Source organism: Dipodomys merriami, unplaced genomic scaffold, assembly GCF_024711535.1.
Source record: "Dipodomys merriami isolate MVZ:Mamm:240054 unplaced genomic scaffold, mDipMer1.0.p SCAF_45, whole genome shotgun sequence".
Classification (NCBI taxonomy): Eukaryota; Metazoa; Chordata; class Mammalia; order Rodentia; family Heteromyidae; genus Dipodomys; species Dipodomys merriami.
In genome coordinates, this window is record NW_027206013.1 from 9,376,535 (window position 1) to 9,390,063 (window position 13,529).

Here is a 13,529-nt window from a genome sequence, read left to right on the forward strand (position 1 = left end):
ATCGCGGGGATGTATTTTCCCCCAAATGATTATCTAGCTGTACTTCTTTGGGGGAAGGGAACCCTTTTCAAACTCGAGGCCCGTCCACACGCCCGTGGCCCCACCTTCCCCGTCTGACAGTCACGTGGAGAGGGGGTGCCCTCACCCCACCCCAGGGGCAGGCCTCCCCTCCCCCCCTCACAGGGATGGGTAGCAAGGACCCGTCCACGCCTGATTTTCACGTCTTTTATTAGCATCAATGTACACAAAGTGGAAATGACTTCCTCTAGCTTAGAAAGTTGAGTTTTTTTTTCTTCTAAATTCTGTTCAATGATTGAAAAATGAAAATGTCCTGGGAGAAGTCCCACTTTGGGGGGTGCTGGGCCACCCATGGCGACCAACCTGGGCTCCACCTGCAGCTCCCCGGGTCCTCTGCCGGTCCCCCTCCTCGATCCCACCACCCCAAGCCTGCAGGCTGGGCATCCTCGGGGCGGTGGTGAGTTCGCAGAGCCCAGCCCGAGCTCCGGGGCGCTGTCCGGGGAGCGGGGCCGCGTGCAAAGGCCGCGGTGGGAGCCCAGGAACCGGGGCTGTGGGGAGCCAGCGTCGGGGCTGTGGGGAGCCAGCGTCGGCTGAGGGATTCCAGCACGGAGAAAAGAAAAGAAAGAAACACTTAAAGCCAAAGGCTGCGGCGCTCCGAGCCGAGGCGGGCGTGGACTCTGGACGGCCGCCGCGGGCGTGACTCTCCGGGGCTGCGTGTCCTGGGGGGGTCTCCCCGAGCCCAGGCCGTGGGAAGGCCCGGGGCAGCCTTGGGGTTCTCCTGTTGGAAGACAGCGACTCTTGATGGCCTCGGAGGCCGGCGCCTGCGTGGTGAGCGCCGCCGGCCCTGTCTGGCGCTGCGACTGTGTTTCCATGCCACAAGGCCGCGTTCGCAGATCTCAAAGGAGAAAAGAAGACAAAAAGCAGAATCAACACAGCAACGTGTCTTTGCAATCACCCTGTACATCTCGGGGCCAAGAGAAACCGCGGACCCCCCACAGGAGAGTGGGGGGATCCCGAAAGACAAACCACAAAGCCACCCCTTTCCATCCATCCATAGCAAGAAGGGCTGGGCCGGGCGGCGGCCCAGGCGTGGAAGAGCGATTGGGTGTCTTGCCAGACCTTACAGCAAGCGGGGTGCTCTCCCCCGCCTGGCGCCCCTCCCCGCGCCCCACGCGTGCAGCGGCTTCTCCTTTGCGAAGGCAGGCTGTCCCGGACCCGGTCCGGTCCTTTCCCCTCGGGCGGGGCTGGCTCCGGCCCGCACCCCGGCGCTCATCTTCCAGGCCACGGTGGACGAGTTCGGGTCAGCTCCTCTGGAGCTGGGCCATGTCCTGCTGCGATCTTCTTCTAGACGTTTCCACAGCCAGTGCCAAAACAGACTCCCCCTGCCCCTCACTGAAGGTGGCAGCGAGGTCCTGTGCTTGTCTGATGGCACGTGGAACGCAATCCTAGAAGCACGGGAGGGCGTGGAGAGGGCGCTGGGTGCCATTGAGCCTGTGGGCCCGTGCTGTCCGTGGTGGGGGGCATGGCTGGGGGCCATCTAAGCCACCCTACCCAGCACCGCCCCTATGCCTGCCAGACCCCGTCTCCTGGTGCCTTTTCTTGGCACCTGGGCTTAGAAAAGGGTCCCCGCAAAATAGCAGGGCGTGATGGGGTGCGGTGGGGTCGGTGACCTCCGTGTCCACCTGGCCTTCCCACCCCACGGGTGGTGCAGTCTGTAGTGCGCTCCACTGTGATTTCCCCATGGAAATCCACGTCCATGTCCCAGGCCCCAGAGAGCAGGAAATCCCCTGGGTTCAAATGCCACACACCCCAGGCAAAGAAACAGAGCCTGGGGTTCAGAGCCTGCCATCTCCCCCTCCCCCAACGCTGGACGCCCTCCTGTGCACAGATCCGCTGTCCTGGCCTGGGGTAGGGCCGGCTGCTGGCCTTTCTGCGTGCTCATCTTTGGAGGGCCACAAAGAACATTTTAAACCCTGCTCCCTCCCACATCTTCTTCCACCGCCGCCTCGGTGGCTCACGCCTGTCATCTCAGTGACTCAGGAGGCTGAGATCTGAGGATCGTAGTTCAAAGCCAGCCGGGGCAGGAAAATCTGTGAGACTTATCTCCAATGACCTACTCCAAGTTGGAAGTGGTGCTGCAGCTCAAGTCGTAAAGCACTAACCTTCAGCAAAAGAGCTCAGGGGACAGTGCGCAGCCCTGAGTTCAGGCCCCAAGACTGGCACGCACGCACACAGAAAGGCCCCCATATTCCCAGCTCGACCTCCCACCGTCTCCACCTTGTAGCCGTGCAGAGGCCGGGCGGGCTGGGGCCATGCTGGTGTGTCATGGGGGCCATGGTGCAGGGCAGGGGCGGGGGAACGGGGGGCGAGGCCTGCTAGAAGCTGGTAACATTGGAGAGGAGGGCGCAGCATTTATTCCGGAGCAAAACCAAGCCCTGGCTGCATTCCAGCCCAGCGAAGCGTCTGCGGGGAGCCTGGGGCGGCCGGAGGTTTGCGCAGAGTCAGGGACGGCTGAGAGGCTGAAGCGGGGCTGAAGCGGGGCGGCTCCCGGCCGGCCGCCCTCTGCCAGATGGTGGTTGGTGTTTCACAGCTGCTGTTTTTCGTGTAAGTCTGTCCTCTGTCTCCTGACCGTCTCCCGACGACAGCCCCATTTCAGTGTTAAATAGAATAAATACAGTGAAGAAAATGGCGGCTCTTCGCAAGAGTCTAAAGCAAAGGCGGCAGACGCTCTGGTGTTGATCTGGTGGCACGGGTCCGGTGTGGATGTCTCCAGAGGGCTGTCACGGGTGGGCGTCCGGCTCGGGCACAGCCCCCGTTAGATAGAAACCTCGTACTCCCTGGTTTCCTGTAAGGGAGAGACGGCAACCTGTCCAGCTCTGCGTGGCGGGGCTGCGCCCCACGGCCCAGCATCCCCCCTCCCCCCGTCCAGCTCTGCGTGGCGGGGCTGCGCCCCAGGCCCAGCATCCCCCCTCCCCCCCGTCCAGCTCTGCGTGGAGGGGCTGCGCCCCAGGCCCAGCATCCCCCCTCCCCGCGTCCCTGCCCGGAGCCCTGCCTGCTGCACAGCAATTCCGCTCTGCCCCAACCTGCTCCTAAGAAAATGGCTGGTTGACTGGAGTTGAGTCGCTAGGATTACAGGTTTGAGCACCAGTGCCTGGCATGGCTTGTGGCATAGCGCTAGGGTCAGCGCTGGCTCCTTCTCCAGCAGCCAGCATGGCGGGGGCATGGGGGGTGGGTGAGATGGAATCCCTGCCCTCCCCACGCCCTGAGAGGGGATGCAATGCCACTCACCCCAGTCTCATAGATGGGGTTGTCGAACTCGGTTTCCACGGTGATCTGGCTGTAGGGGTGTGCATACATGAGCGGCAGGCGGAGGCTGGAGTAGTAGCGGCACCTGGATGAGGGGATGGGCTGGTGAGACCTCAAGAGGGGAGGGCCAGACCTTCTCTACCCCCGCCCCCCCCCCCGCTTGGGGGAAGGCAGACTCTGATTTGTTTCTGCTTGTCAGGTGATTCCAGGCTCTTGTTACTGCAGAGTCTTTATTGCATGTCCACTGCATGCTAGGCTGCTAACTTAGAGAACTCTTCCGGGCCACCAGGTTGGCGCTGGCTCCTCTGGGACTGGCCTGTCGCTGTGTGTTCAGTGTCTTGTAGTTTCTTCCACTTGTCTTCCTGCTCTCACTTCCTTCCAGCACAGCTCTGGGGCAATGCAGCGGAGCCCTGGCCTCAGGCCCTTTGCACGAGCCTTTCCCTGCCTCTCTCACCCATCTGCAGTCACTCAGATCATCTCCAAGACTGCTCAATGGCCGTCTCCCTCTGGGGACTCCTCTTCTTACTCTGCTTAGCTATGGTAGCCACCACTGCTATTCTAGACTTTTCTTCCTTCCCCTTTTCCTTCCTCTCCCTGCACTGATCACCTCCCTGGACTGCAGGCTTTCCTTAAGATACTTCGCTGGTGACCCACCGAGCTGGGCCCCCCGAGGGCATGCCTCCCTTTTATGGTGATGGTTTCCAGAGCCCAGAAGACCCCAGGACCCATGGGAGGCCGTGGACGAGCCTGGCTGGCCACGATGGTGACCGTGCACACAGGGTTTCACAATGTGAGGTCTGAGTGCCAGCCTGGGCCGGAAAAATCAGAATTTGTTCAGTGAATGAGTGTGGCGTCTAACGTTTGCATGCCCAGAACCCTAACTCCTTTCCCCTGGGGCTCCAGTGCCCACCCTCCTGCCAGCGGTGCTGGGCCCCCAGGGGGGTGTGTGTGGGAGGGCAGAGCGGGTCTCCTCAACCAGGACCAATGCTGTTACGTGCCTGATGCTAGTACGGCCCCGCCTTTGGTGATCAGCTCCTCCTGGCCCTGGAGTGCCTGCCCTACAGCTGGGCCTCCCTCTCCGCCCAGACCCACCTGAGCTCCCACCTACCTCACTTCCTGCCCCCAGACGCCCCTGCTACCTGGACAGGGACGGGTGCCATGGGCTCCCTCTCCGGGGGAAATATGGCTCCTCTAATAAACCTTGTAATCATCTTTCTCCTGTGCCTGCCTGCCTCCGGCGTGGTCCCCTGGGATGGATGTGAAGGACCCTTCACCTGAGGCATGGAGACAGGCTGAAGGGGGGCTAGTGTGAGGGCATGCGGGGGGCGGAGCTACCGTGTGATGAAAGCAGAGGGCGGAGCTACTGTTGAGGGAATGCGGGGGGCGGAGCTACCATGTGATGGAAGGCAGGGGGCGGAGCTACCGTGTGATGGAAGGCAGGGGGCGGAGCTACCGTGTGATGAAAGCAGGGGGCGGAGCTACCGTGTGATGGAAGCAGAGGGCGGAGCTACTGTTGAGGGAATGCGGGGGGCGGAGCTACCATGTGAAGGAATGTGGGGGGCGGAGCTATCGTTAAGGGAATGCAGGGGGCGGAGCTACCATGTGATGGAAGGCAGGGGGCGGAGCTACTGTTGAGGGAATGCGGGGGGCGGAGCTACCGTGTGATGGAAGGCAGGGGGCGGAGCTACTGTTGAGGAATGCGGGGGCGGAGCTGCAGTATGATAGAATGCGGGGGCGGAGCTACCATGTGAGGGCATGAGGGGGGCGGAGCTACCATGTGAGGGAATGTGGGGGGCGGAGCTACCATGTGAGGGCATGCAGGGGGCGGAGCTACCATGTGAAGGAATGTGGGGGGCGGAGCTATCGTTGAGGGAATGCGGGGGGCGGAGTTACCATGTGATGGAAGGCAGGGGGCGGAGCTACCGTTGAGGGAATGCAGGGGGCGGAGCTACCGTTGAGGGAATGCAGGGGGCGGAGTTACCATGTGATGGAAGGCAGGGGGCGGAGCTACCGTTGAGGGAATGCAGGGGGCGGAGTTACCATGTGATGGAAGGCAGGGGGCGGAGCTACCGTTGAGGGAATGCAGGGGGCGGGGCTATCGTGACAGGTAAGTAGGGGAGACCCTGCCGTGTGACGTAAGGCGGGGCGCTCCTACCGTGTGACGTAAACGTAGGCCCCGCCCAGCAGCAGGGAGATGACCAGCACGGGGATGAAGATGGCCAGCGCCATGTTCCCGCCTTCCAGCGACGACTCTGCTGCGGCTTCTGCTACTGAACACAGCGACCCCTGAGTGCCCTGCGGGGCCGGGGACCCCCCCCCCCCGCCCGGATCCGCCTCCGGGCTGGGCCGAGCCGCCCCACGCAGGCCGGCCCGGGGCCCGCGCGGCCTCTGCCGGGCGGCGGGAGCGGCTCCCGGCCTCGGGCTCCCCGGCGGCCGCGCTGTCCGCGGTGCTGACCCTCCGCGTGTCCGCCGGGCTCCCCGCCCGAACCCGCCGACGCGGCGCCTGCCCCTCCCGGAGGACCCGCTCTAGAACCTTCTGCTATGGGAATCCCGCCACGGCCCGCCGTTCTCCCGCCGGGACGCGGAGCCCAAGGCCAGGCCTGTGCGCCCCGCCCGCCCGCCCGCCCAGTCAGGGCCGGGGCTCCAGACGGTCACCCGCCTGCCACCCCACCCGGAGAACGGCCGCAGCGGGGTGCGGGGGGGAGGGGGAAGAGGGGGACGGGGAGGGAGGAGGAAGAGGAGGGGGAGGAGGAGGAGAGGGAGGGAGGAGGAAGAGGAGGGGGAGAGGGAGGGAGGAGGAAGAGGAGGGGGAGAGGGAGGGAGGAGGAAGAGGAGGGGGAGAGGGAGGGAGGAGGAAGAGGAGGGGGGAGGAGGGGGAGAGGGAGGGAGGAGGAAGAGGAGGGGGAGGAGGGGGAGGGGAAGAGTAGGAGGGGGAGGAGGAGGGGGAGAGGGAGGGAGGAGGAAGAGGAGGGGGGAGGAGGGGGAAGAGCAGGAGGGGGAGGATGGGGAGGAGGAGGAGGAGGAAGAGGGGGGAAGAGGAGGAAGAGCAGGAGGAGGGGGGAAGGAGGAGGAGGAGGAGAAGGAAGAGAGGAAGGAGAAGAGGAGGGGGGAAAGGAGAAGGGGAAGAGCAGGAGGGGGGAGGAGGGGGAGAGGGAGGGAGGAGGAAGAGCAGGAGGGGGGAGGAGGGGGGAGAGGAGGGGGGAAGGCCAAGCATTGTACGCCCAGGGCTGGCATTTCTCTCAGCAGAAAGGGGGAGGTGGTGCGAGGTTCTGCCTTTAGTTGAGAGTACAGGGTTTGAACTCAGGGCTTTTGCTGGCTGGGCAGGTGCTCTACCCCCAGAGCCACATCCCCAGCCCTCTTTGCTTCAGTTATTTTTCAGGTAGGGTCTTGCATGTTTGCCCAGGGCCAACGTTGGACCACAATCTTCCTATCTATAGTACCCATGTAACGGGATTACAGATGAGCACAACACAGATGAGTGGTTGAGATGAGGTCTTGTTAATTTTTGCCCAGGCGGGCCCAGTACCCTGATCCTCCCAACCTCTGCTTCCTGAGTAGCTGGAATTACAGGCATGAGGCACCACACCTGCCCTGGGTTTATTTTCCAAGAATAGCTCCCCTGTGGCTGAACAGAGCTCCCAGCTCCTCCTCTCTCCACACTAGGACCTTCAGAAGGTCCATTCTTGGGGCTAGGAAGGTGGCTCAGTGGTAGAGCGCTTGCCTTGCATGCATGAGGCCCTGGGTTCGATTCCTCAGCACCACATAAGCAGAATAAGCTGGAAGTGGTGCTGTGGCTCAAGTGGTAGAGCGCTCGCCTTGAGCTGAAGAGCTGAGGGACAGCGCCCAGGCCCAGAGTTCAGGCCCCACGACCAAAACAAGACAAACAAACAAAAACAACTCCCCCCCTCCCCCCAAAAACCCCCACAGAACATCCATTCTCTGGAGGGCTCCAGCCTGCAAACCTGGCCACTATGTTTCCTTGCAGTTTTGTCTTGCAATTATTTTTGGTTAGTGTGAAGGCAGAATTTATGATGATTTTCACCATCTGGATAAAGATATTGAAACCCTTGGCATTGTTTATTTTTGCTAATTCAATGTATTGCTTTAAAAATATTATGGAGTGGGACTCACCTTCTAAAGCATGTTCAAAGCTATCTTGATTCACTGAAAAAGAAACAGAAGTACTGGTCAGTGTGAAGGGGGTTCACCATTTGCACAAAGCCACACTGAAAATGTCTGCTGCCTTGCTCTGCAACATTGAGGCTGTGTGTGTGTGTGTGTGTGTGTGTGTGTGTGTGTGTGTGTGTGTGTGTGTGTGTGTGTGTGTGTGTGTGTGTGTGTGTGTGTGTGTGTGTGTGTGTGTGTGTGTGTGTGTGTGTGCAGGTGCATTGAAGCCTAAACTCAGAATCTCAAGATGGTGCTCTATCATTTGAACATGCCCATAGCCTGGCATTTTGTTGACTAGGCTGGCTTTGAACTGTGATTCTGCAGATTTCAAGCCTCCTCAGTAGCTGGGATTACAGGCATGAGGCATGGTGACCGGCCTTGGGCAGGTGTCACTTACCCCAGATAACTGTTTCAGGACAGCCTGACTTCCCAAGCCCCCACGCAGGGGGAACAGAGCTGCAAGACCAATGGGTCCTGAGCACTGACCATCTGCCAGGTATTGGCCAAGGGTCACTGGCACCCAGCACCCACCCTGCCCATGCCATTAGACAGTTGTCAGAGCCTCTGTCCAGGGGTCAAGCTGACCTCCAAAGGTGCCGCGACCCCTGACTTCCCACTGCCTCTCCAAGCCAGAGATGGGCCTCTCGCCTCTTTTCTGCTAACCTTGTGGTTACGGCCTTCTCTGGCTTCATGCAGGTCTGAGCACTGACCACTGGGCAGGCTCAAGACTCTCAGCCAAGACCCAGCTCAAGGGGAAACGTTTCCTGCTTTGAATCCACATGTACATAAAACTAAGTTCACAAGTTTGGAGGTATTGGGGTTTGGAGCCAGGCCTGCTAGGCGGGTATTATACCACGGAACCACGCCCCACAGAGAACCACACCCACCACTGGAGCCACACCCTTATGAAACCACACCCATTGGCCACTCCCCACAAAGCCACATCCCCACAGAACCATGCCCACCGTTGAGCCTTGTCCCTACCACACAGCTGTGCTCTACTGCTGAGCTCCGCTAACTGATTGAGATGGGGGAGGGGGACAAGAAAACTTTCTGCCCTGGGCTGACCTCGAACCGCAATCCCCTTGATCTCAGGCTCCCAGACAGCTGGGATTACCAGTGTGAGCCACTGTGGACAGCTTCATTTCATTTTCACTGCAGATCTACAGATGAGAGTTTGTGCTGCATGTTAGACTGCTGTCATTGACCCGGGGCAATTGAAGATGATGGTTGTGGGTTCCCCCTGCCCAGGCCTCAAAGTTCCCGAGGAAGCTGAGCCCGCAATGCACCAACAAGGACAGCTGGGCCTTGTGAGGCTGCCCCACCGCGACGGGGGGGGGGGGAAGTGGGGAGTTACTCCCAGCCCACATTCGTATGTGGTGGTGTCTGGAGGTCGAGCCTTTGGGGAACATCAGGATGAGAGGAGGCCATGCAGGTGGGGCCCCCTGGCATTACCCAAAGAGGAAGAGATCTGGGCTGTCAACCCTGCACAGACCCTCGCCCGCAAGGACAGTGAGCTCTAAGCACAGAAGGCCACAGAACACGGGCTCCGGTCTCCAGCAGCATGGCGGGTCCGGGGCGGCCCCTCGGGCCCCCCGCGGGCTCTTTACCTTTGCAGACGGGCAGGGGTCCGTTCCAGTGGGACGGCTGCCCCAGGATGCAGCGGATGGTCACCTCGCCCGTGAGCTCGAAGCCCTCGTAGCACATGAAGGTGAGGAACTCGCCGGGCAGGTACAGCCGCTTGTACAGGATCTGGTACCCGTTCTCAGGCAGCCCCGGGTTGTCGCACGCCAGCGACTCCTCCGCTGGAACGCAAGCCACAGGCAGCCTGGTGAGCTCTGGGGGGGGGCATGGGGTCCAGCTCCCCCCGCCCCAACTGCATGCCCTCCTCCCGCCCGCACTCACACCCGCCATCTGTGCCTCCAGTCTCCCCGACGGAAGGTGGAAGGAAGGGGGCTGGGGCGTCTTTGCAGATCTAGGTTTCCCTGCTTATCGGCTAGCAAGCGTGACAGCCTCTTAGATCGTCCATTTGGGAATACTAACAAGAATTCATAGGAATCCGAGCACTGTGGGCCCCAGGGGCTCAGGTAACGGTGTGAAATCAAGAAATAGAAATCTCACTTCTCAGCTTACTTCTCAGTTTACATTACTCATCCAGGTATTGTCTTCAATACCCAATACCTCCTCTTCCTCCTTCTCCTCCTCCTCCTCTCCCTCTCCCATCCCCCTCCTCCTGGAAGCCCTCCTTGGTGCCAGCTGCCATCAGCCTTTCCTTCCAGCACAGAACGCATTTTCTTGCCTGGAGGCCCTATTGGGATAGAGGGCAGCCCCGGGCTGGGACGCACCGGGGAGCCCACACTGCCATCCAGCGGCCAGTCTCTTGATCGCACCCACCTGGTCCCAGACTGCACATGCTAACAGGTTAAAAAAACCTTTCAGCCGGGCACCAGTGGTGGTGGCTCACGCCTGTCATCTTAGCCACTCAGGAGTCTGAGATCTGAGGCTGGCGGTTCAAAGCTAGCCTGGGGAAGGAAAGTCCATGAGATTCTTCTCTCCAATAGATCTCCAGAAAACTGGAAGTGGAGCTGTGGCTCATATTAGAGTAATAGCCTTTAGCAAAACAGCTCAGGGACAGCACCCAGGCCCTGAGTTCAAGCCCCACAACAACAACAACAAAAGAAACAACAAACAAACAAAAAACCCTTCTACCTTGTGACAAAACCCTCCAAATGTAAACTAGCCTCCTGGCCATTGGAAGCGTATCGCTCCACACGCTCACGGCTGAGCAGGTGCACTCAGGTCTCTTCCCAGCTGGGAAATCGGGACCTCCGCAGTCACCGCACAACTTGATTTCTTCTTCTCCATCCCCTGTCCGCTTCCATGGATTCAGACACCTCTGTCCTTCAGTGGCTGGTGAACATCGCCAAGCAGAATGTACGCAAGCTCCAGCGAGGGTGAAACGTGTTTGAATTCCCTTCCTTTTTGGGGGCTGCATGGTATTCCGCTGTGTGCACCAAACACATTGTTTTTTTTATCCACTCGCTTACCCCAATTTCAGCTTTTTGGGGGCTCTCCACCCACAGTTGTGTGCTGCATGCTGCAGCTTGACCTGCTGGTCCTTCCGGTTTGAGGCGGGGCAGTATGGCTTCCCATCCTGCGCTCCCACCAGTGTTTCCGGTGACTTCAGCTCCACATGGGATCCTAGGCAGGTTCGTGTGATTGTGTGGGCGCTGTGGAGACCACAGGGGACGCCCGCCTCCCAGAGTCACTGCATGCTCCTGCTGCGTCGGTGGGGACCCCTGTGTGCAGAGGCCTTGGTGCTGCAGTCCAGGTTCGGCTGCCCTGGCGGCCTCCTCCACTGCCTCCTGCCCCTCCCGGCCTCCTGCTGACCGCGCTTCCCTCTGGAGGGCCTGTGGCTCCTCCCTCTGGGCTCGGCACGTTCGTCTCTGGAGCGTGGTGGGCAGTGCTGAGCTGCTCCTGGCCATGCCGCCTCCTGGGACTCGCTGACCTGTGGCCAAGTGAGACCTGTTCCTTGCTCTCAGTGCTGTGAGCATCCCCAAGTCCTGGCCCACAGAAAACGGGGGGCCACACCGCAAGGTCATAGCAACAATCTCCTCGAAGACAGTTGCTGTGGCTCACACCTGTAATCCTGGCACCTCAGGGAGGCTGAGATCGGCAGGACTGTGGTTTGAAGCCAGCCTGGACAGAAAAGTCAGGAAGTCTTTGTTTCCAGTTAACTAGCAAAAAGTAGAGCTGAAGCATGGCTTTAGTGGTAGAGCACCAAGCTGAACAAGCAAGCTGATCAAGTGTGAGGCCCTGAGTTCAATCCTTGGTCCTGGGAAATACATACATACATACGTCTCTCTCTCTCTCTCTCTCTCTCTCTCTCTCTCTCTCTCTCTCTCTCTATTCCCTCCATACCTAGGATCTGCCCACGAGTGTGTCCAATGTGCTGGGAACTTCGTCCTGCACCCTCCAAAGGTGCCATTGCTTCCCCCTCCCTCCCAGAATGGAAACGCTCAGGCCATGAGCATCTTCCATCTCAGCCAGTTTAAAAGCTAGCATCTTTCAGAGTATACAATTGCATGTTTATTCAGCCCACAAATACTCATTGAGCAACTATTATGCACCAGCCCTTGTGTCACAGTGGTGTCTAAACAGATGTAACTCCTGCCCATGAGGCAGGATGCGGGAGGCCCACACCTAACCGGGGGCTCTTTCTCTAGGAGTATGTGGTCCAGGCAGGCCTTGAACTCGTGACCCTCCTTGCCTACTCCTGGGATTACAGGCATGCATCCTAAAGCCCTGCTCCCAAGGTGTTTTGTAAGCGGGTGTCAATCACAGGCTCAGCACTTGGTCATGTTCTAATGATTCTTCTGAACGATTCCAGTAGAAACTGCTGACCCTCCGCCCAGGTGAGTGCATCGCTGTGCCCCGAACTCCCAGATGCACAGCAGGCATTCCATAAATACTTCTGGAACAACACGGGGTTAATTCAATCAAAAGAGGGTAACAGGGGGCAAGGGCCCAGGGACCCAGGTTGCATCTGTGAGCCCCAGGTAGCCTCCCCAAGTCTCAGTTTTCCCATCTGTAAAATGGGCATTTTCTGAGCCACTGTGAAGATCAAGTGGTTCATGCACCGAAGGAAAGCAGCATACAGTGAACACTCAATAAATGCTGGTTTTTGTTTTTTTGTTTTTGTTTTTTGTTTTTTTGTCAGTTGTGGGGCTTTAACTCTGGGCTTGGGCGCTGTCCCTCAGCTCTTCAGCTCAAGATGAGCACTCTACCACTTGAGCCACAGTGTCACTTCGGTTTTCTGGTGATTTACTGGAGATAAGAGTTTCACAGGCTTTCCTTCCCTGGGCTGGCTTTGAACTGTGATCCTCAGATCTCAGCCTCCTGAATAGTTACAGGCGTGAGCCACCAGTGCCCAGCAATAAATGCTGTTTTTATGACTGCTGTCAATGCTGCTATATTCCTAGGACAACTATCCTGCTGTTCATTATTTTAATAAATCTTTTGACTTGTCCCTTCTTTCTTCTTTCCTTCTCCCCCCACTCTCTCAGGGCTTTACACTTGCTTAGTTCGCTTGCTCATGGCTGGCACTCTATACCACTTGAACCATGCCTCAAGACAGCCCAGTGAACTTTTCTGCCTGGGCTGGCCTTGAACTTCAACCCTCCAGATCTCAGCCTTTTTTTTCCGCCCTTGGTCAATTCTGGGCCAGGGCGCTGTCTCTCAGCTCTTCAACTCAAGGCAAGCGCTCTATCACTTGAGCCACAGTGCCACTTCCGGTTTTCTGTTGGTTCATTGGAGATTAGAGTCTCACCAACTTCCCTGGTTTTGAACTACGATCCTCAGATCTCAGCCTCCTGAGTAGCTAGGATTCCAGACATGAGCTACCAGTGCCTGGTAAAACATGTTTTCGATTCCCCCAGAACTCAGTGTAGTGGGGACATAACAGTCATCAGGTGATTGCAGCCACCCTGCAGACAGCTGGGGGGAGGGGGAGTCACAGAGGAGAAGCCCTCCCTCTCTCTTCCCCTCCTCCTCCCTGGGCCTGAGGAGGCTCTTGGTCCCGATGGTGCCTGCTGGGAGGCAAAATCCACAGTGGCACCTGCAGTATAGGGAAATAACCAGCAGGGGGCAGTGGTAACCGTTCCTGGGATTGTGTTCTATCAATTAAGGAGATGGAGCAATAGGACGGCATTTCCCAGGCCCTTCCGTGTGCAGGCACGGTGCTTGGTCCCTGCCTCCATGTAACTGACCACAGCTCACTCCTGGGCAGACTGTACATCTCTGCGGGTGCTAGCACAGCCCTGGTGATAGAAAGTGAGCAACAGTGCTCCGACCTGGATGGAAAGGACCACGCTGCTTCGTTTAGAGATAAAGTCTCTTGGTGTCTGGTTTTGAATCCTGACCCTCTGGATCTCAGCCTCTTGAGTAGCTATGATTATAGTTGTGATCCACTGGAGCTGGCCATCTTCACTGCTGTAAGCTTCATTTCATTTAAAGGTGAGGTAAGTCCCTCTGCATAG

General features: G+C 58.7%; 1 protein-coding gene across 4 annotated transcripts in view; it reads right to left on the reverse strand.

The window, feature by feature from the left end:
- Positions 1-216: 216 nt before the first annotated feature.
- Sez6l (seizure related 6 homolog like) overlaps positions 217-13,529 on the reverse strand; it is a 105,623-nt gene continuing 92,310 nt past the window's right edge. For 2 of the 4 annotated variants that reach the window (XM_069994626.1, XM_069994629.1), the window contains exons 13-17: positions 9,102-9,296; positions 7,456-7,488; positions 5,480-5,594; positions 3,307-3,409; positions 217-2,863 (exon numbers count right to left, since the gene is read on the reverse strand). In XM_069994626.1, the coding sequence (XP_069850727.1) occupies positions 2,834-2,863; positions 3,307-3,409; positions 5,480-5,594; positions 7,456-7,488; positions 9,102-9,296 (476 nt within the window). In that variant the 3' untranslated portion in view covers positions 217-2,833. The remainder of the gene's footprint in view (positions 2,864-3,306; positions 3,410-5,479; positions 5,595-7,455; positions 7,489-9,101; positions 9,297-13,529) is intronic. The other 2 variants (XM_069994628.1, XM_069994627.1) reach the window with 2 other exon arrangements.